Below are 21,004 nucleotides of genomic sequence, written 5' to 3' on the forward strand. Positions count from 1 at the left end.
ATTCCCCGTTTCTCTGATTAGTAGCTGCTTGAATCTGCCCTTATCCTGCAAGTAAGGCAAGATGAGGCATATATGTCATTTTGGACTAAGGGGAAGGATGTAGGGGTCTGGGACTTCGAAGGGAAGTGAGGTAATTCACAGCAAGATGGGAAGAGTTAGTGTTTGGTAAATACATGTCTGTTAGGTCATCTAGAGACAGTGACCACAGAGAGGACTTTGATCAAAAGCCCTTGCTGGGTTCCTCTCTATCACACCTACTTCATGAGTTATTTATGATGATAGCTTCTTCCCGGAACAGGCCTCTCTTAAATTATCTAACTTAAATATCTTTCAGGCAGTTGGGGAAAGTTCAAAGGTTCTTCTTGAGTCTTCTAGGCCTTGCTTATTTTCAGCTGGAAATAATCTGTGTGCAGAGTGGTGCATCTTGGGGCAGTGTGCCTGAACCCCATCAGGTTCAACCTCTCAACTTGTTAGTTTTTTTTTTTAATGAGTGAATTTATTTATTTTTGGCCACACTGGATCCTTGTTGCAGTGCAGAGGCTCTAGACCGCTCAGGGTTTCAGGAGCTGTGGGCTCACTGGTGGCAGCTTGAGGACTGCAGCTCCGGCTCAGCAGATGGGACTCACAGGCTTAGTTGCCCCTAGGCAAGTGGGATCTTCCCAGACCCACGTCCAGGATCGTGTGGGATGGAACCCACGTCCCCTGCATTGGCAGTCGGATTTTTAGCCACTGGAACACAAGGTAAGTCCCAGCTTGTTAGCTTCATATTTTTGTTGAATAGAAATCAACTATTCTTTTCAAGGAACTCTAATACCACACCACTACTGTGTGTGCGCTCACTCAGTTGTGTCTGACTCTTTGTGACCTCATGGACTGTAGCCCACTAGGCTCTTCTGTCTGTGGGATTTCCCAAGCAAGTATACCAGAGCAGGTTGCCATTTCCTTCTCTAGGGGATCTCCCCGAGTGAGGCGGATTTAGGGCCTTAGTGGTCATTATTTAGGAGGTTTAGGTGGATGCTTTTAGTTTCACTCGCTGTCTCAGTTGGGTGAAGGGGGTCTATGCATTGGTTTGTGTGACTCTGAAACTAGGACTAGTGAGTAGAAGCTGAGAGGTGGCATGAGGACTCAGTAGTTTGCAGTTCTCCGACCCCCATCTTCAGGAGGAGAGGCGTCTCTGGGAGCTGGCTGAGTGCAGGTCAGGGCACTGTTTCTCAGACTGTGACTATGACAGACAGTAAGAAATGCTTTTATACCTCATGCAACATGAAATGATATTCATCCTCACTATGTATGAGGCACTCTAGTTTCTGTTTCATAAAAAAGAAATGCTGGATAATGACCCTCTGGTGGGTGGTCAGTAGCAGTGTGAAAATCAGACTGGATTAGAGCCTAGTGATTCCAGCATCAGGCTTCCCAGGTGGAGCTAGTGGTAAAGAACCCGTCTGCCAAAGCAGGAGATGTAAGAGATGTGGGTTCGGATCCCTGGTTCAGGAAGATCCCCTGAAGGAGGGCACGGCAACCCATTCCGGTATTTTTGCCTGGGAAACACCAGGGACAGAGGCGCCTGGCGGGCTACAGTCCATTGGGTCGCAAAGAGTTGGACATGACCGACGTGACTTAGCATGCACGCATGCACGATTCCAGCGTCAGCACTCAGCTCCTCCCCATACCTGCTGCATCAGAATCTGTACCTAAGGCAATCTTACAATGACAGAGGAATCGAAGTTAACCACCGTGACTCAATCCCATTTGTATTCTAGCACATGGGAGCAAAAGAGATGGAGGCAGCAGGAGTTTTTACTGTAGCTGACGCTGGGGGAATGCAGGGCTGAGTCAGGCTCAGGCATGGATTCTGTGTCTCTCAAGTGTACTGCACCAGAGCGGAAGTGTTGGCCTCAGGTCCAGCTGTGTCGAAAGGACCCCCGGGAGGTGGGGAAATGGCCCTGTGTTACGTGGCAGCTGGCCAGGGGCTGGGCACTAAGCCTGTCCCATAAATCAGCTCATCTGTTGTTTCCCTTTTGTTATATACCGTCTTCAGCAAAGTTTGCCCGTGTATTCCAGCTTTGTCCCAGCTGTGCTAAGGGGCATTAGGGACAAGTTCTGGACTTGACAATGGCTGTAACATTAGAAGGGGGAAAAGGATCAAGTTCACGAGAGCAGCAGTGGCTTCTGAGGAGTCCCTAAGGGAAAGGTTAGTCACAGAGGACGGCACCCAGTGTTATGAGACCCAGAAGTCCCGGCCCATAGACGACATCGTCCCCTGACAGCTTCCAAGTCTCTGTGTCTGGTTTGTGCCGAGGGAGCTGGTGGCCCCTCTGCAAATGTTCCTTACCTTTGTGCCCCGCCGAGGCTTTTAAATTCTGTCAAGAGTGTTTAGTCTCAGAGTATCTACATAGTCCATGGATGCAGAGCCAGGTCATCTTAGGTGCAAAGATATGCAGTCCACGTCTAACTTTAGACACTTCCAGAATGGTCATGTCTTAAAAATATTTACCAAGAAATTAAACAGGACCCCAAAAGTCAAAAGCTCTTCAAGCTTCCCTCGCCACCCTCCCCAATAAAGACACCCATTATTGAGTGAATCTGGCTTTTGTGTAGTGTTAACATTATTAAATCTGATGAGAGTCCAAATGTTGAAAATGGAATAACTGTTGGGGTGTGAAGTCTGCACTGGGCTTGCAGCCTCGGTCAGTCTTCTTATGCAGCCTCGGATGGGCTGGGCTCACCACCCCCGAGCACCATGGACAGAGACAGGGCAGCTGGCGGAGACTCCTGCGGGCTCACAGTGCGGCCAGACCAGGTCTGGCTTCCCCCAGTGGCTGATCCAACTACGTGATAGTTTATCATGAAGCAAAATGTACTCAGAGGGATCACTTGGATGGTGAAATTTCACCCCTTTCATGGGAGAAATTTGTTTTGCTTCCCCCAACTAAGAGACCTGCACTGTCCAAATGCCTTTATGTAAAGGAATATATTTAACCTGGAGGGAAGAATTATCCAGCAGATTCAGGTTTTCAAACCTGACGTTTTTGGTGTGTTAAGCTCTTTGGAGCTGGTATGTGTTTTGACCTCAGTATGTGTGGAAAATGACACCTCCTTTCCAATTTATGCCTTTCTTTGCATCATTAGGACCAGATAAGAAAAAACTGTTTTTCCCTATTCTTAGTATCTTCTGGAATCTCACAATTTTGAAACTGGAGAATTAAGTTTTTCCATGCAGATGTGAGGGTCTTAAAAAAAACCCTATCATTTAATACTATTGTTCACCCTTGGCCAAATTCTGATTAAAAGCGAGCAAGATGGTAGTCAAATATTCAAAAATACTTTGGAGCACCACTTTCAGCTCCTCTTGGCAGTGCCAGTATTTTTCAGAGCAAATCTAGTCTAACTACACTTTAGCTCTAAAATCAGACAAGTCTGATAAAAATAGAAATCAATGATTCTGTTCTTTGTGAAAGAAGACAAATTATGCTTTGAGAGAAAATAATTTGCTATAAAGTATAAAATGTTTTAATATTTATATCTTATAATAAAACCATGACATGTTTATAAACACTCTATCAAGCATTTTTTTTTACAACGGGGCCACCGCTGGCAACTGGCAACGCAATAAATATGCAAAGACGCAGTGAGTATGAAATATACATCTTGATTTTATAATCGTGTGTGCTTTATTTTTTACACAAATGGAATGGAAGTGTCGAATATTTACACTTAACAGGAGTGTAAGCTGTGCAGTGTCTCTGTAAACTCCAGCCCAGGCGAGGAGTGTTCCCCCTCCCTCCCACCCTGCACAATGGAGAAGCATCCAGTCAGAGAGAAAACTGTTACAAAACTTGGCATATTGAAAGGATCTCACGCATACAGCCTGGTGCACTCGGAAGTTAAGACGCGTTTAGGAAACACAGATTCAAAAAGGAGAAAAGTTCGCCCTCTCATTGGGAGCCAACCTTGCTGTTTGGTTGTCTGTCCTCATGAGTTGCTAGGGAGATTCTGTCTTCTGTCTTTTAGATGATCTTTGTCTAAATCATTCAACCTGTCTTAAGCTTGTCCTCAGCTGCTACAAGAAACTGCACAACTGTACAAAAAATGATTTCCAAAGCACAGTTCTCAGTGAGGAAGGATATTTACAGACTAAAGTGTGTGGGTAGGTTTCCATCCACATTCATGTGTACCCAATGTGGTATGTGTATACATGATATACAAACCACATATACCATACATACACAGAAATAAAATGTATATCCACAGAATTCTGGAGGGAGTCCTCTTTCAAATCAATTGTCACAGGAGGGACTCCACATGCTCTAAGGGACATGTCCCCTTTTGTTCCTGTAGGAGTGACAAATTACTATGATAAACTTAGGAACTAGCCTGAGTCTCTGACTTAAATATTTTTGTAGGAATTTAGGCAGGACCAAGACAGGAAAAGAAAAAAGAGATGTAATTTCACCAGCAAGTCCATTCAATCTCACCAGAGCAATCACCAGCTGAAAAGCAGAGGGAGCTTCAGATGAAAAGAGGAAAAAGAAAGCTTATGAATGGGAGAAAAAAATATCTCTCTCTCCAAACCAAGGTGATGGCATGGCTTCCATGAGAAGAAAGAGGTTTGCTGTCAGAACAACTGTTGGGGCTGGAGTCTGCCTTTAGCGAAAGGAAGTGTCCTTGGAACCATGGGATGGTGCTGGGAGTGGGCTCCCTGTGGACCAGGCTTCAGGCAGAAAGGGACCCAGGTGCTGGCAGGGCCCAGGGCGCGTGCATCGTCACTGCCGGGGCAGCGGTGCAGGCTGGCTCGGGGAGGCCTGCTGGAGCTGGCTCCAGCCGGGACCTCATTCATGCTCAGCTTTGCTTTCTGGGCTGCCTGGGTGAAAATGGTGACCCAAAGAATCTGTGTCATGAGTCCAGTGTGTGGACTTGCTGTCTGAATCAGCCAGGAGCCCTTAAAGGACAGAAAAATTAAGGAGCGGGTTATGGAAGAGGACATGGTCAGAGACGCGAGAAGAGAAAGCACAGAAACGGTGGAGACAGAGGAAGAGGCAGGGGAGTGTCTGAGACGGTGGGAGAGACGGACAAAGAGATGAGGCAACAGCGGGTAGGGAGTAAGGAAGGGATGCGGGGGACAGCCAACGACTCAGAGGAGACAGGAAGGAAGGCTGAAGGGAGAGGTACATAAAGAGATGGAACGCGCTAGAACCAGGAGGGAAAGAGCAAAGGGAAAGAATGAGAGGAAAAGAAGAGGCCAGAGCCATAGGAGTGGGGAGCTTTCCCCCTGGCTCGGAGTCCTGAAGGGCTGGCAGTGGGATCCAAGACAGCTCACAGGCACCTGAGTGCAGCTCCGTAAAGATGGGCGCACCCAACAGAGCCAACCCAAGAGCGTAGGGCTGGGAGGAAAGGCCTGCAAAGAAATGGCCCACAGATCCCGCGGGAGGAGAGCCGGAAACAAATGCCCCTGCGATTAGCTGACGAGTGGGATTTTCAATTTTGGTAAAGCTGAGGCCCCCGTGGTGCTACACATTGTACCAGAGCATGAAAAATAGCACCAGTGACACGATCTGGCACTTTTCCGAAAGGGCCCAGCGTGCGAAGGTGACATTGCGCCCCCAGCAAGCTTTCAGATTGGAGAGAGCTCTCGACAAAGTTTGCGGTGTTAGCACCAGTCTGGCCCCAGGCTCCACGTGCATTTGCACCAGTTGTAATCTGGGTAGCTTTCGCGCCATTTCCATCTTAAGTCATCGGGTCTGCGGCAAAATACACCCGTGTGTTGGAGCCGTGGAGACCTCAACATTGGGAAGCGCAAGACAACACAACAAATGGAGGTGTAAATTCTACAGGAAAAGACCCTCTCACCAAGTGGCTTGGTGATTCTTCAAGCAAATATATATGTCTATATATATTTATATAAATCTACATAAAAAAATCAGTGCAAATGCCAATTCTTATCTGGAAGCATCTACACTAGGAAAATAATTGTATTACTACAAAACCAAGGGTTGGTGGTTCAATTTGATTGTACTCAGCCACAGCAATACTTAATATTAAATGGAAAAGCACATCACACGACCCGCGGAAACATCTATTCATTAATGACAGTCCTTTAAATAAATGGTTGCATGCTCAGTTGAGAAACCAAAGAAGTTATCATGGTGGCCTAAAAGTAGAGCTGGGATCAGGAATGGCATTCTGGTGGCGGACACTTCTGGGAGCAGAGATGGATGAAAGTAGGCCTTGACCTGAAACTGGCGAATTGCAGACATGGCTACATTTTTGACATTTTGAACACCCTAAGGAAGTCTTGGGAAATTTAACTTTCATCAGAGGGAAAATGGATTGCTAGCCCTTCCAATGGTAAAGGCAGCCTCAAGACTATAGGTAGATGCATGATTTTGCATCTCTTGTGTCTGTTTTGGTGACTGCAGCCAGGCAGACTGTGGCGTTTTAGTGTCAGATGAAAAATGCTTGTTTTTGGAAAGAGACCCTCATTCTGAGCTCTGATGCGCTTCCTGTGAAGAAGCCCCATCACTGCTGACGGCTCTGCCTCTCGCTCTCCCGTCCCAGCCGGCGTGCTGGTTCACTGCACAGTGTGGCAGATTCCTGCCAGGTCTGGATGTACCCCAGAAATAAGGCGACGGGGCTTAGTCTGGGCACGCATGGGACCCAGAGTTGAGTAGTTACAGAGATCACTGAAAAGTCTCTCTCTCTAAACACCTGGGGTGCAAGCAACGCTGATGTCAGCATCAGCTCTAAAGTGGGAGATAGGCTTCGGGAAGTTTCTTTTTTTTAAATCATCATAGTTATAATTGCTAAAAAATAAACTTGGTCCAGGTGCAGCCCCCAAGAAAGGCAGTTCAATTGGTTGAGCTCGAAGTCATTAATGGTCTTTCCTGGTGGTTCTATCTCTTGGTCCTGTACACAGAAACAGAAGTCTGCACCCCTCACCCGCTCCTGTCAGATCCTCCCCTTCTCTCTCTCCTCCTCAAAGAAATATTGCATCTTAGGACAGATCTCTCCATGGCTCTGCACCTTCTCTGGCTCTTACAAAAACCCTCAGTTTACTTATAAAACAGACAAAAGAGTCCTAATTATTCATGACAGCCAAAATACTAAATGATCCTTTAAGAGTCGTATGTAAGTTACTAGGAACAACATTGTTCAGCTATTTGCATGGCAGGCCCAGGGTATTTAACAAGAAAAAAGCAAAAACTTTCCTTTACATCGTTTGTATGAATTTGTCTCTAAAAGCCATCAGCTTGAAAAAAATGCATTAACCAAATGTCCTCCAAAAATATCCACGAGGGCAACTCATTAAGGGATGTGCTCCATGAGAGTGTATCTCTGAGGTGGGAGGGGGATCACGGGAGGTAATGAGGGAGAAGTCTTTGTCAGGCTTCAGAAGGAACTCAGATGCTCTTAATGGATCATTGGCAACAAAAGGGAGAGTGCAACTTTCTGTTCTTGAGTTGGATCATCTGCAGATAGTGCATACATTTAGTCTTTCAATTAATCTTTACAAAATATTTCACAAAACTTTTTTTAACCTATAGAAATTCGCTTCTATACATTTAATATATTTTTATTGTATAAATTATTCTCATCTTTAGTGCCTTCTTTCAGTTTATAAATGGCAAAATAGACAATAAACAATCATAAAGCTAACCCCAGGTGGAATCCCCTCCTCCCAGTGAGGTCAGTCCTCCACACACTTGTGAATTTTATGAAATGCTCATCTTTGTAGATGCCAGGCAAAGAAACTACACACTCATCCTTCCCTGATAGTAATGTTATGCCATCTTCAAAGGGACTCCTTTCCTTCCCCTCCCTCATTCTTTCTTTTGCTTGTAAAGAAATCAAAGGATGTGCATAGTTCTAAAATTTGAAGTGTATCAATTATAGATGTGGGTAATGGAAGGTTGATGAAGTTAAAGTGCTGGCAACTTTTCTTTAAAGCAAAAAACACAGGGAGCTCAGCAGCTAAGTCAGCTCTGGACATCTGCTGGGTGAGGAGGCTGCCCATCTCTTGGGCACGAAGCCCATCAGAGGTTCGTCCCTACACCTGGCACTCTGAGCAAACCAAAGCCTTCCCCGCATACTGCAATGTCTTTTCTGTCCCACACTTCGGCCCCTCCTTTTCCTTCATGGCTTCACACAGTTTGTGTTGTACATTCATAAGAATTCACATTGACTGCAAAAACATAAATGCAACAAAAACATAAAAGCCTCCAAGTAGTATATTATATATATTTTGTTCTTCTAAATGCTCTTCTGTCATTGTTGGAGGTGCAGTAGCTAATTTATAACTTCTCCTTTGAGGGGATCCAGATGAAAGGCCCAGACTGCTCTTCAATAACAAGCTTGCATTGGTTATAGATATCTTCTAGGGTGTCGCCTTGGACGATAGCTGGAACAAAAGCAAACACACGGGAGTCAGGAAGCATTTCCTGGCTGGTGAAGAACGACCATCAGTCATGTAGAAGAAGCTCAAACAGTGACAAACTCATCAGGAGGCTTTGTATTACTTCTCAATAATAAGAAAAAGCAGAGATTCACTTAAGAAAAGTCACATCAATGATTTTAAAAATGCTTTTAAAGCATGTCCTAGATTAGTAATAAATGTATCAGTCTTCCTTCTTTCTACATGTCTCTCTGTAGTTCTACATGATGACTCACTCATTTATTTAAATTTTATGGGTGTTGACTCTGGGCTAGGCACTGAGCTAGGCATTGGTCAATTTTCAGACTGAGAGCTCCCTGTTACCAAAGGAAGCTGGACTTATATTCTCCAGCTTATATTCTCTTATAAGCTGGATTTATATTACTTATTTTATAATGGGCAGAAATTAGAATATTCTAGATGCAGAGGAAATAATAAAGATTTTAGAAAAAACTTTAATCTCCTCAATCCCCAAAACCTTTAATAAGAAACTTTATTCATTCTCCAACTAATCTAATAAATTGAGATTTTACCATTCAGGGCTCTTCATAGTGAGAATATCTTATGGCAATTACTTGCAAAAAATACATAAAATAGAAGGAAACAAACAATGTATTACCCCAAACACCAATTCACTTACAGTAGATTTAAATACATTTTATTATCTCCTTTGGACAAAAACTATCTTGTAGATAGATATCCCTAACACATCAATATTATCCATATGACACTGGGGCTTAAAAAGAAGTTGTTACTGAAACATGGTTTAGATTTTCAAAAACAATCCTTGGAATGGGCTGATTATTGTATTTTATTCCTGAATATAAAGCACTGTTCAACATGTATATTGTTTTGAACATACTGAATGTTCTTTTAGGGGGAAACATAACTCATATCTTTGTTACTGATGGAAATTTTACTTAAGATCTACCTGATTCAACATATTTGCAAACTGCTAAGCCACCAGCTTCCTCATATTTTGATTGAGATAAAAAAGAAAACACCTAACTTCATGTAAGGTAACTCAGGAGGAAAGTTCTTGTTTTAAACCATTAGTTGTAACTGTATGTAGCATTAGTCGCTGAGTCATGTCCAACTCTTTGTGATCCCAGGGACTCAGTTCTGAACTGAACTTAGTTCAATTGCTAAGTAGTCAACCAGGCTCCTCTGTCCATGGGATTCTCTTGGCAAGAATACTGGAGTGGATTGCCATTCCCTTCTTCAGAGGATCTTCCCGACCCAGGGATCAAACAGTCTCCTGCATTGCAGGAATATTCTTTACCATTTGAGTTATAGGGAAGACCTATCAGTTGTAAGGCAAATTCCAAAGTTTGATCACTTTTTGGATCTGATCAGTGTTTCATGAAAGCATATAAGAATAGAGAACCTATGATAACCAGGACAAAATATCCCCCCTAATTTATGTTTCCAAGGAAATATTTAAAAAGAAAAAAAAATTTTTTGCAGTAAGATATGACATGGAATTAACTGAAACACAGGAAGTGTTTCAAGCATCTTCTTCTGGTGTCTAATGGGGAGACAGACCCAGAGGTCCATGAAGCAGAGAATAGAGACCCTGGGACTACTTTTCAAGAGTAACTGCTTGGACAGTGCACATCCGGAGCCGTAAAAGTTTCGTTTTCAAATTTCTGATCATCTCAGGGAGAGAAGTTGAATGAGATTTTGTTGTTGCTCAGCTGCTAAGTCGTGTCTGACTCTTTGTGACCCCACGGACTGCAGCACACCAGGCTTCCCTGTTCCTCACTATCTGCTGGAGTTTGCTCAAATTCATGTCCACTGAGTTGGTGATGCTATCTAACCATCTCCTCCTCTGCCGCCCCCTTCTCCTTTTGCCTTCAATATTTCTCAGCATTTAGGCCTTTTCCAATGAGTCATCTCTGAATGAGATACTAATACTTAAAATCTCTCTCCCAGGAGATAGCTCAGTCTCTGCCATTCATGGTTTTAGGTAGGGCCAGTGGTAACCAGGAAGCTGAATCCAGAGAAGAAGGAGCCCAGAATTTTGAATCAAATGGAAGTAGTGGCAAATCAGGTGTTTTCAGCAGGAAGGCGCTAGGGCCCAGGTATAGCAGGCCCCCTCTATGCCAAATGTCAGACAATTCATCCTCTTTCTCACAGTACAAATGCAAATGAACATACCTGTAAAATATTCTCCAAATTCTTGTTCTAGCTTAATTGCACGATCATAGGTTTTCTTGGCTTGTTCCTCTGTTAGACGCTTATTCATCTCCCTGGGAAAAGGAGAGTTTCGTGTTAGAACACAAAGGAAACACACCAAATCCTGAAAAACTACAGTGTACGTGGCTGAGTGCAACCTTAGCAGCAGCTTCCTAGCCCTTAACAGGACTCCTCTTTGTTGGGATGTTTTCAGCCACAACAAGGAACTCCCTGTGGCTGCCCCTGTCCTCCCCCGTCGCTGCCCCCACCCCAGGGCGCTCACGCCCCCAGAGGGTCGTCTCTTGGCCCCACGTTAGAGCTGCTCTGCATCTCTGCAGAGCAGAACCGAACCTCCTTCTTCCGGGACAGGCCTTCGGGTGTTTGAATGCTGATGTGTCCCTCAGGGCTTCCATTCTTCCAGGAAGAACTGCCCTGCTTCCTTCATCTATTCTTCCATTGGATGTAGTTTGGAAATGTATAACCTTCCTGGTCACCCGCCCTTAGATTTTGTTCTCGTCGGTCTCAACCTCTTTTAAATACAGGACGTTGTTGTTGTTGTTCTGTCGCTCAGTTGTGTCCGGCTCTTCGCGACCCCATGGACTGCAGCACGCCAGGCTTCCCTGTCCTTCATCGTCTCCCAGAGTTTGCTCAAACTCATGCCCATTGAGTCCATGATGTAGAATTGAACACAATCTTCCGGGGTGGCCAGAGGGAGGGGAGGAGAGCAAGTGGAGAGAAGGGAAGATACTTCACAGCTTTCCAGAGCTCATTCCATCTAAGAGAATAAGACTCGACTGTTCTCAGGTCCTGACCCCATAGAAAGCTTTGATCTCTCGACCTTCCCACCCCCCCCAAGGGCTGCTGTTCATCTTCAGTGTGGGCAGCAGACACGTGGAGTGGAGAAACAGAGACAGTCTTCCAACGAATTAGAACACGAGACAGGCGACTCAGACATGTGTGCCTCTCAGGCTGAAAAAGGATTCTGTAGCTCTAGAGGCTCAACTGCAAAGCAGTAAGGCATATCTATAGCCAAAGAGCCCTGGACTTCCTCTGTTTTTATTATCAAATGGAATTTCAAGGAACTGCTAAAGATGGCTTGAATTAAAGATGCAGAGAATGGAAAAATCAAAAACTCTGGGACCAAAATATTTCAAACAGACTCTAAGCAAGTCATATCAAATAGTGAGCTGGAGAGAGGAGCCTGGCAAGAAGGAATCTCTAACGCCTATTTTGTTTTATTCTTCTTTGGATAGGAATTGCTGTTCAGTTGCTAAGTTGTACCCAACTCTTTGTGACCCCATCGACTGCAGCACGCCAGGCCTCCCTGTCCATCACCAACTCCCAGAGTTTACTCAAACCCATGTCCATTAAGCCCGTGATGCCATCCAACCATCTCATCCTCTGCTGTCCCCTTCTCCTCCTGCCTTCAGTCTTTCCCAGCATCAAGGCCTTTTCCAACGGGTCGGCTCTTCTCATCAGGTGGCAAAAGTATTGGAGCTTCAGCTTCAGCATCAGTCTTTCCAATGAATATTCAGGAGTGATCTCCTTTAGGATGGACTGGTTGGATCTCCTTGCAGTCCCAAGGGACTCTCAAGAGTCTTCTCCACCATCACAGTTTGAAAGCATCAATTCTTCGGTGGATAGGAAAATGGGCTGTAATGACACCGGGTGCTCTCTGCCTTTCTTTCTGTTAGTCTGTCAACCACTGGTGTATCATTAACTGTAGGTATGTGCTGCTTAATCATTGTAAGATTATTTAGACCCAACAAAGTTTCAAGGACAAATTGAGGAGGGAGGAAAATGGAGAGTAACCTAATCTATGGATTCCCAACCTGGGGCAGCTTTATCCTTCCATGTCTTCTAGGTGTTAACATTTTTTTTTTTGGCCAACAAAATACACTGTATTTCTTAAATGAGAATATTTTACCTTCTCATTCTTTCTTAATCAAAGACATTTTATTACTCAAAGACTGATAATCATTGCCTCTGATCATTATAAGAATACCAGTGTGACTGTACTGGGCTGATAAAAGTTCAGCCAAGAGCAAAGACATTTTGGTTGGTCCATCGGGATGCATCAGAGGTGCAGATAGAATTTTGAAGGCATTGCTGCCTTTTCCTGTCACTTTAGGAAGCCAGAGAACTGGGTCTGGAGCATGTAGTCTTAGTTCCCTTTTCAGGGCAAGAAACTGAGGGCAGAAGTAGTATAGCGACTTGCTTAAGGTAAAGGAGTGAATTTCATGAAAGAACTCAAAGTTATTGTTTTTCCCTAATTAATTTTTAGTGAAACAGACTTTTCATTACACTAAGATGTCCTTTCAAAAGAGACCCCTATTTAGAAACACACAAAAGTGAACTGAAGTCAGACATTAGCATGACTATAGGCTTGATGTTGATGGCTACAATATATAGAAGTGGGAATTCCCTGAAGTCTTGCTGAAATAAACTCATCTTGCCTGAGGAATGGTATCTATAATTCTCTTCCCAAACAGCACTAACCCTAGAAGCTTTGCGAGGCAGTCATTCTTGGGTGGCAGAAAATGCTGAGCTAAACCAAAGGATACTTCTCATAGAAAGACAGTGTTTTGCTCCAGGAGTCAAGAAATCATGTAGTTCTGGACCTTCTTTGATTTCCCTGGCCATGCTGGCCTATTTTCTCTGAATTCCCTTTGCATTTATTGTAGCAATACTGATTTTTTTTTTTGGCCTCACTGTGTGTCATGAAGGATCCTAGTTCCCCTTCCAGGAATTGAACCTGCAACACTTGCAGTGGAAGCCTGCCTGGACTCCCAACCACTGGATCACCAGGGAAGTCCCTTGAATTTAGGTTTTTATCCTCTAATACATGAAGTTGTTTTGCCTACCTAACCAGTCTGCCACTTCTTTGAGGCCAGAGACTGTGGCTTGTTCACCAGCATGTGACAAGGATCTCGGTCAATGCTTAAATTTGTTGAATGAATAAGTGAATCAATGAATGGACAGACAAATAAACATAATTACAGTACAGCTGAAGACAGAAGTAAACACAGGGAGAAAGACGGTAAAAGCATATTGGGTGGCGTGGTGGAGACACATAGGAAAGCCACTCATTGCCATGGGGAGGGGGTGGGGGATAGAAGTCACATGGTGGTACAAGGTGAAAAAACACCTTTTTCGTACACACCCTTGATTTTCTGCTTCTCTGGAGAGTCAGCTATGTGTGTGCTAATAAGTCCTGTGGTTTGATGAGGACAATGTGTGTGATGATGTATTGGTGCCCAAATGTGGCAGCTGCCAGGCTGTGGTTCCAGCTGACCTGGCACTCACCCCTCCCTGGGGAAGGGGCAGTGCATGCCGGCTTTGCTCCTGAAGCAAAACCCTCAGAAAGACTGAACTGGAAAGTAAACATCCAGCGTTTCCTAATACGATCCCATTGGTCTGAATGCCCCTGGTGTTGCACTATGCAAACGGCTGCAGCAAATGATGCCAGATTCACCGTCTCGTGGGGTCCAGCCTGCAGCATGTTTACTTTTCCTTGGTGATAAGTGGCCGTGACAGGGCCCTAAGGCAAAATTAAATAAGCCGTCTTGTAGTTGAGAAGGAAGCAGGCCTTCTCCCACTGAGCACCAGATGGGGACGTTCCGAGTATCACGCTGAACCGAACGTGCAGCTGCTCTTCTCCCTCAGGCCTCCCTTCCCCGGGAAGCCACTTGCCCACTGCTTGTTTGTGACGGGAAAACTTACTCTGCTCTTTCTGAAATGGGCCTTTAAGATGCTGTTCCCAGGAGGTGGGGGACATATTTCTCTTCTTCTTATGTTAGCATTACTAATAATATTTACGAGGCTCTTCTCAGATTATAAATCACTTTTATGTAGGGAAATGTGTGGCTGCTTAATGCACGTTGCTCAATGCTCAACACAGCAGCTTACATGAGGAGGAACTTAATACATGCTCTCAGGGATACTACTGAGTGCTAAGTTGGTTCAGTCGAGTGTTCACTCTTTGCAACCCCATGCACTGTAGCCCACCAGGCTCCTCTGTCCATGAGGATTCTCCAGGCAAGAACACTGGAGTGGGCTGCCATGCCCTCCTCCAGGGGACCTTCCTGACTCAGGAACTGAACCCACGTCTCTTATGTCTCCTGCATTGGCAGGAGGGTCCTTAACCACTGGCACCACTGGGAAGCCAACAACCATTATTTTATCATCGATACATATTTTTCCATGTGCTGACTATGGGCAAAGCCCTTATTTATTTTTCTCTTAAAAAAATACTTGGCTGCACAGAGTCTTAGTTGTAGCATGTGGGATCTTTAGTTGTACCACGCAAATTCTTAACTGTGGCATGTAGGATCTAGTTCCCAGACCGGGGATAGAACCAAGGCCCCCAGCATTGGAAGCACAGAGGCTTAGACACTGGACCACCAGGGAAGTTCCCAGAGCTTTTTATGATATAATTTTATGCCTAAATTCATGGGGCAGAAGGTACTAAGACTGACCTCCTCACTCTATTTTTTCATCCTGGTAAGAACTTTTGTCCATCTCTTATTTATGGGAATCCATTCTGCTTTTAAGATACACATCTGGCAATTGCCCCAAAGATTGACTACATGTTTAACTTAATCCTCTTAGACTGCAGTTCCAGCTACTATAGCTTCTTCCTCCCAGAGAAGGGGCTAAACAACAGGTCGATATCCTTTACAAGTAACTGCTTTCACCTCTGGGATGAATGATTTCATTTTCTTTGGTCTTTCCATAAACACTATTTTCCAGTACTTTATGGTTCACTTGTGAACCCTGTCAAATGCTCTGATGCCTTGAGGCCCAAACGGAGGCATATTTGGGCAAAGCTCTTAAAATGACACTGGTGTTATCTCTTGCGGCCTCTTGGGAAAGGCACTGTTCACCTGTTTTGTAATGATAAAGTAGTTTCATTCTTTTTACAATAAAGTTACTTGGAATCGTTCATAGTAATAACAGCTACTAGTCGGTGGTTGGGCTGTGTGCTGTGCTAAGTCATTTCAGTTGTGTCTGACTCTTTGTGACCCCATGGACTGCAGCCCGCCAGGTTCCTCTGTCCATGGGATTCTCCAAGCAAGAATACTGGAGTGGGTTGCCATGCCTTCCTCCAGGGATCTTCCTGACCCAGGGATTGAACCTGCATCTCTTATGTCTCCTGCATTGGCAGGCGGGTTCCTTACCCCTAGTGCCATCTGGAAAGCCCCTGGTAAGTAGTTACTATATGCCAAAAATGGTATAGAGAACTTTACACTTAAATCTTGTTTATTCTTTACACTGGCTCTCTGAGGTCTGCATTATTAATGTTTAGAGCTGAGGAACTAAGTCTTACAGAGGTCAAGAAAATTGCCGGAGCTCACATAACTGAACAGTGGCAAGGGAACAGAACCAAGCCTGACCAATTTCCAGGACCCCGCTCTTAGCCTTTCTGCTCTTCTACCTTTAAGGCTACTATGGCATCACTTTTGTATAGGAGGGTGTACAAAACAAAGCCCCCAATTTCTATCAAAGCATCCCCCCAAATATTGTCCCTTTATAGCCAGATCATGAATATCTGCCCAGTTTTTGAAGAATGATATTTAACAAGTCCTCTGAAAAATAAAAGGAATAGGGCTTCCCTGGTGCTTCATTGGTAAAGAATCCGCCTGCCAATACAGGAGACAGGAGTTCCATCCCTGGCCCAGAAAGATCCCACAGGTGGAGCAACTAAGCCCGTGAGCCACGACCACTGACCCTGTGCTCCAGAGCCCGGGAACTGCAACGACTGAAGCCCGCTCGGCCTAGAACCACGCTCTGCAACAAGTGAAGCCACTGCAGTGAGAAGCCCGCGCACTGCAGCTAGAGAGTAGCCCCTGCTCGCACAACTAGCGAAAAGCCTGCACAGCCACAAAGACCCGTCATAGAGAAAAATAAAATAAGATTATTAAAATAAAATAAATAAAAAGAATAAAAAAGCCTGGGTCATGTATTTTTCTCCCTGTTCAAAAACATGCAACGGTCTGGAGCAATTGGTTACGACTGTAGGTGTTTTACAGCTAGGCCATTAATAAAACTCCTTATAATGCTAGTGGTCCACGTACATGAGGTTTTAATTACGGAACACAAGAATTCTATGGCATAACAATGTGAAACGCCGATGGAAAGAGTTTGAAATGTTGTCTGCTCCTGCTATGAAAACTCACACATTTAAAAAGATTTACCAGTGGAATTGCTCTCCGAAGTAAGAGACAACTTAAAGATGATTGCTTCCTATCATTTGGAAAGCAAAGCAAGACAAAATAAAAACAAACCAACCTACTTTCAAAACAAGGAGACAAAATGAAGAAGTCACACACAAATAAAAACAACTTGTGAAATGAAAATAAAAATCAAGAAACATTAGTGAAGACATTTTCAGGAATTACTGACATTGTGTCTCTAGTGGTTCAAAAGAACTTTCATCTATCATTAAAAAACGGAATGCTTAAAGAAATCAACAACGGCAATTTCCACTTGTGAGCATTTATGGCAAAGAGCTGTTAGTAGTTTGCTCTGTTGTATGGAACAAGAGGCTGGATGAAGGCCGCCGCTGCCCAACACTTACATCAGAGGTTCCAGAGACTTGGGTTTAATGAAGATGGCAATGGGATACAGCTGGGCCACTTGTAACCGCTTGATAGCATTTCCTGATACGTCAAGTATACAGTGTTTGCCCTGGGAGAAGGAAAAGAAAAATATGGCGTTAATCCAGGTAGAATGATCATAATCACAGGAAAAGAAAAAAAAGTAAGTATATGTTAGAGGGAGGTAAAAGATACTAGATTTCAAATTTTGAAAAGAATTGTTGCAAAGCATAAATAAAAGTTGGTATTCAGGTCATCACCAAATGTTTGCAGTAATATATTTCTTACTCCTTTACTAAGTGTCAGCCAGTGGAGCAGACATTTCACTAGTGTTATCTCAGCTAACTTTATTTCCTTAAATAAATACCTGATGCTTTGCACAAGGAAGCCATGAAGCCATATATAACGTGACTGAATCCATTCTCATGAAACCCTCATAAACCATCTCTGGAGACAGTTGTCAAAAAGAAATTCCCAACTTGTCAAAGAAGAAATTCCCTACCTATGAGATATGAACTGTAAGCTGCATTTTACAGAAGAGAAGGCCAAGGCTTAAAAATACTAACTTGCCCAGCACTTGCGTCAGCCGTACATATAGCAGTCACTCGCCCAAGTCTCAGTGCTAATACGCAAACCCAAGTCTTGTTGGCTGGAATAAATGAATACCTCCTTGTCTCACCCTGGCCAGTGTTAAATCTGGAGGAATGGTAACCACGAGTTTAGAACAATTTTATAAATATTTGCTGAGTGTTTCTATGTATCCTGCCTTTAATATGCTCAGTCTAGTATAGAGCAAGGACAGAGAGTGACCTTAAGTATTTAATCTTAACTGTGGGGAGAGAGGTTTGCATGGTGTATGTAAATTTTTTGTTTGTTAACAAATAAAGACCCTATTACATTATAGCATGCCTCATTTAACTTGGCTTCCTCTGCAATGAGTGCTCAGAGCAAGGAACTGCTTTACAAAGTATTTCTGGAGACTAGACACTTTTGCCACACATTATGTTCTACCTCCTGGAGGGAAATGGCTTCATTACCCTGAGGCCCAAAGAACTTTACAAAGAAGAGAAAAGCATACTATGCAGATAGAAACAGTCCTAAATCAACAAAGGGGAGTACAGGCTCATCCATAATATCCACGTAAAAATAAAGAGAGGCCAGCGAATACTTGAGCTTTTAAAGCAGAAACAGACTAAGATGACTCAAGTTTTTATTACTTATTATATTCCAAGTTTGCTATCTGTGAAATGTGGCAGTTAAATAGAATGTCTGAATGAAGTCTGAGTATTCACTGGTCAGAACGGCTTGAGATAACAAAGGCTGTGTCTACATGTTCAAGGAGGAGAACAGATGCAATTATCCAGAAAAGTGATTTGAAACAGTGTGATATTGCTCAAAGAAGCTGGCATCCCGGAGAGAAGAAACTTGACCCACCTTCTTACTGTATTCTCGGAGAGACATAAACATTTCTCATTTAAATTTTTTAACTAAAACCTTAAAAGCAGGAGTGGGGGGAAGTTGTGTCAAATCAAATCAACCCAACAAATATTACTTATATAACAAATACACAATGGGCTCTTAACTTTTTTTCTTCTTCTTCTGTGAAATTGGTCCTTGGTGTTCACAGGTGATTAGGATCTTTCTTGCGGCAGATCTCCAGTGTCTTCCTATTCTATTTGCCCTTATACAGTCTTCTCATGTCCATGCCCTTGAAATTATCAGCAGGATAATTTCATCTGCCTGCAATGCAGGAGACTTGGGTTCGATCCCTGGGTAGGGAAGATCCTCTGGAGAAGGAACTGGCAACCCACTCCAGTATTCTTGCCTGGAGAATTCCATGGGCAGAGGGGCCTGGCAGGCTACAGTCCATGGGATTGCAAAGAGTTGGTCACGACTGAGCGTCTTTCACACACAATTTCATCTATACCTCCTCTAAGTTAGAATATCTGCCAGCAACAGGCTAGGCAGTCCTCCTCATCTGTTTACCCTTCCACCAAAAGAATCTCAAGTTTTCAGGGAAATAAAAAGTAAACTCCTACTAACAAAAAGAACTGAGGATTCTGATCTAAACAACCGAAAGTGACCAAGTTTTTAGAACAAATTCAGTTATTGGGGCCAAAGAAGAGTGAGTCAAGGACAAAGTGAATTTCCATAAACTTCAAGCTGTTAATTGTCTTTAGGTTTATAAGCCCCCTTTCCTCCTCTCCGCTGCCAGGTCAGTCAGCATATTTATTGAGATTAGAACAAAGATTAATGACCTTGCTCTAAAGAGATTCTCTGCTCAGAGGTCTTAAAAGGAATACTGAATCAAAATTTACAACTGAAATCAGGGAAGAGTAATGACCAGAAAAAAAAATGCAGTTTGCCACCTGGGTACCTTCTTCAGGGTAGATGTAAGATGACTGGAGAACATACCCTTTCTGCTACAAATCTCACAGACTGCACGCTGGTTCCATATAAGTTGTCATTGTACTGGCCGGCTTCTATAAACTTGTGCTCTTGGATGTCTTTCTCCATTTGTTCTCTGGAAATGACAAAGTGATAGTCTCTGCCATCCACCTCGTAGTCACGCTTTGGCCTCGTAGTATCTTTTTAAAGATGAAAAAAGATGAACATAAGGTAACTTTATATTCATAAACTTCTGTTATACCTATTTTTTTTTTTTACCACACACCCTCAACATAGATATAAAAGTGTGTACTCTGGAGGACCATGACATAGTAGCAGGTACCAGGCTTAGCCCTCCACTGTGAAGAACTATAAAACTAGACAAAATGTATGGAAACACATTTTCAGGCATTGGACAATAGGCAGTGCTGGGCTGTAATACTTGGGAGAAACACATGAAGGGACTCAGCATTTACTCCATTTTCATTTCCAAATGGAGAGTCTAGAGGTCATGGAGTTCTAGGAGACCCTGAAGTTCAGATTGGCTGTGCGTTAGGTTGAGACCCCAGAATGGTTGCATTTTATGAGGTTACTCTCGACTTACTCTAGACCCACCTTCACAATGTCTAAAACCAAGTAAAAACTCAAAGAAGCTGACTTGTCAGTAAATTATTGCCTGCTGAAACAAAAACTTAATACTCTATAAAGAAAGATTGATAACAAAACCCAAATGATTAATAATGTAGCATCACAATGTCTAGCATGTGATAAAAGACTATGGGACAAGCAAAGAAGTAAAAAAAATCTCATATAAAATTAAAAAATGGACATATAGTGTAAATATATTCAGGGACTTTAAAAGATGTAAAATGATATCACCACAGTTAAGAAGGGACTAAAATCAATCAACTCTAATCACAGTTAGAATTGGTTAAACTTCTTGGTAAGAAGAGAAGAGAAAATAATGTAACATTATAAATCAAAAAAATGTTAAAATAAATAAAATAAAATATGGCATCACTCATGTGTGGAACCTAAAAAATACAACAAGCTAGTGAATAAAACAAAGAAGCAGCAGACTCACAGATACAGAGGGCAAGCTAGTGGTTATGGAGGGGACGGGCAATATAGGGGTTGGGAGTGGGAGATACAAACCACTGGGTGTAAGACAGGTTCAGGGATGTATTGTACAACGTCGGGAATACAGACAATAACTCTGTAATAACTGTAAATGGAAAGTAACCCTTAAAAACTGTATTTAACAGAAAAGCACACAGGAGGGAGTAAGACCTTCCACACCTGTGCTGCTCACTGTGGACATCTGTAACCACATTCAAGAGCATTTAAAAGGGGGCTGGTCCATATGTGTAAAACACACACTGGATTTCCAAGACTGACCACCAAGAATTAT

General features: G+C 43.4%; 1 protein-coding gene across 35 annotated transcripts in view; it reads right to left on the reverse strand.

Annotated features, from left to right (window-relative positions):
- Positions 1 to 3,633: 3,633 nt before the first annotated feature.
- The window catches only part of DLG2 (discs large MAGUK scaffold protein 2), a 2,231,561-nt gene continuing 2,214,190 nt past the window's right edge, over positions 3,634 to 21,004 (reverse strand). For all 35 annotated transcript variants that reach the window (XM_043918879.1, XM_043918871.1, XM_043918860.1 and 32 more), the window contains 4 exons: positions 19,621 to 19,793; positions 17,187 to 17,296; positions 10,589 to 10,680; positions 3,634 to 8,395 (listed from right to left, as the gene is read on the reverse strand). In XM_043918879.1, coding sequence (XP_043774814.1) covers positions 8,289 to 8,395; positions 10,589 to 10,680; positions 17,187 to 17,296; positions 19,621 to 19,793 — 482 coding nt within the window. In that variant the 3' untranslated portion in view covers positions 3,634 to 8,288. The remainder of the gene's footprint in view (positions 8,396 to 10,588; positions 10,681 to 17,186; positions 17,297 to 19,620; positions 19,794 to 21,004) is intronic.

The sequence above is a fragment of the Cervus elaphus genome, chromosome 2, assembly GCF_910594005.1.
Source record: "Cervus elaphus chromosome 2, mCerEla1.1, whole genome shotgun sequence".
NCBI lineage: Eukaryota > Metazoa > Chordata > Mammalia > Artiodactyla > Cervidae > Cervus > Cervus elaphus.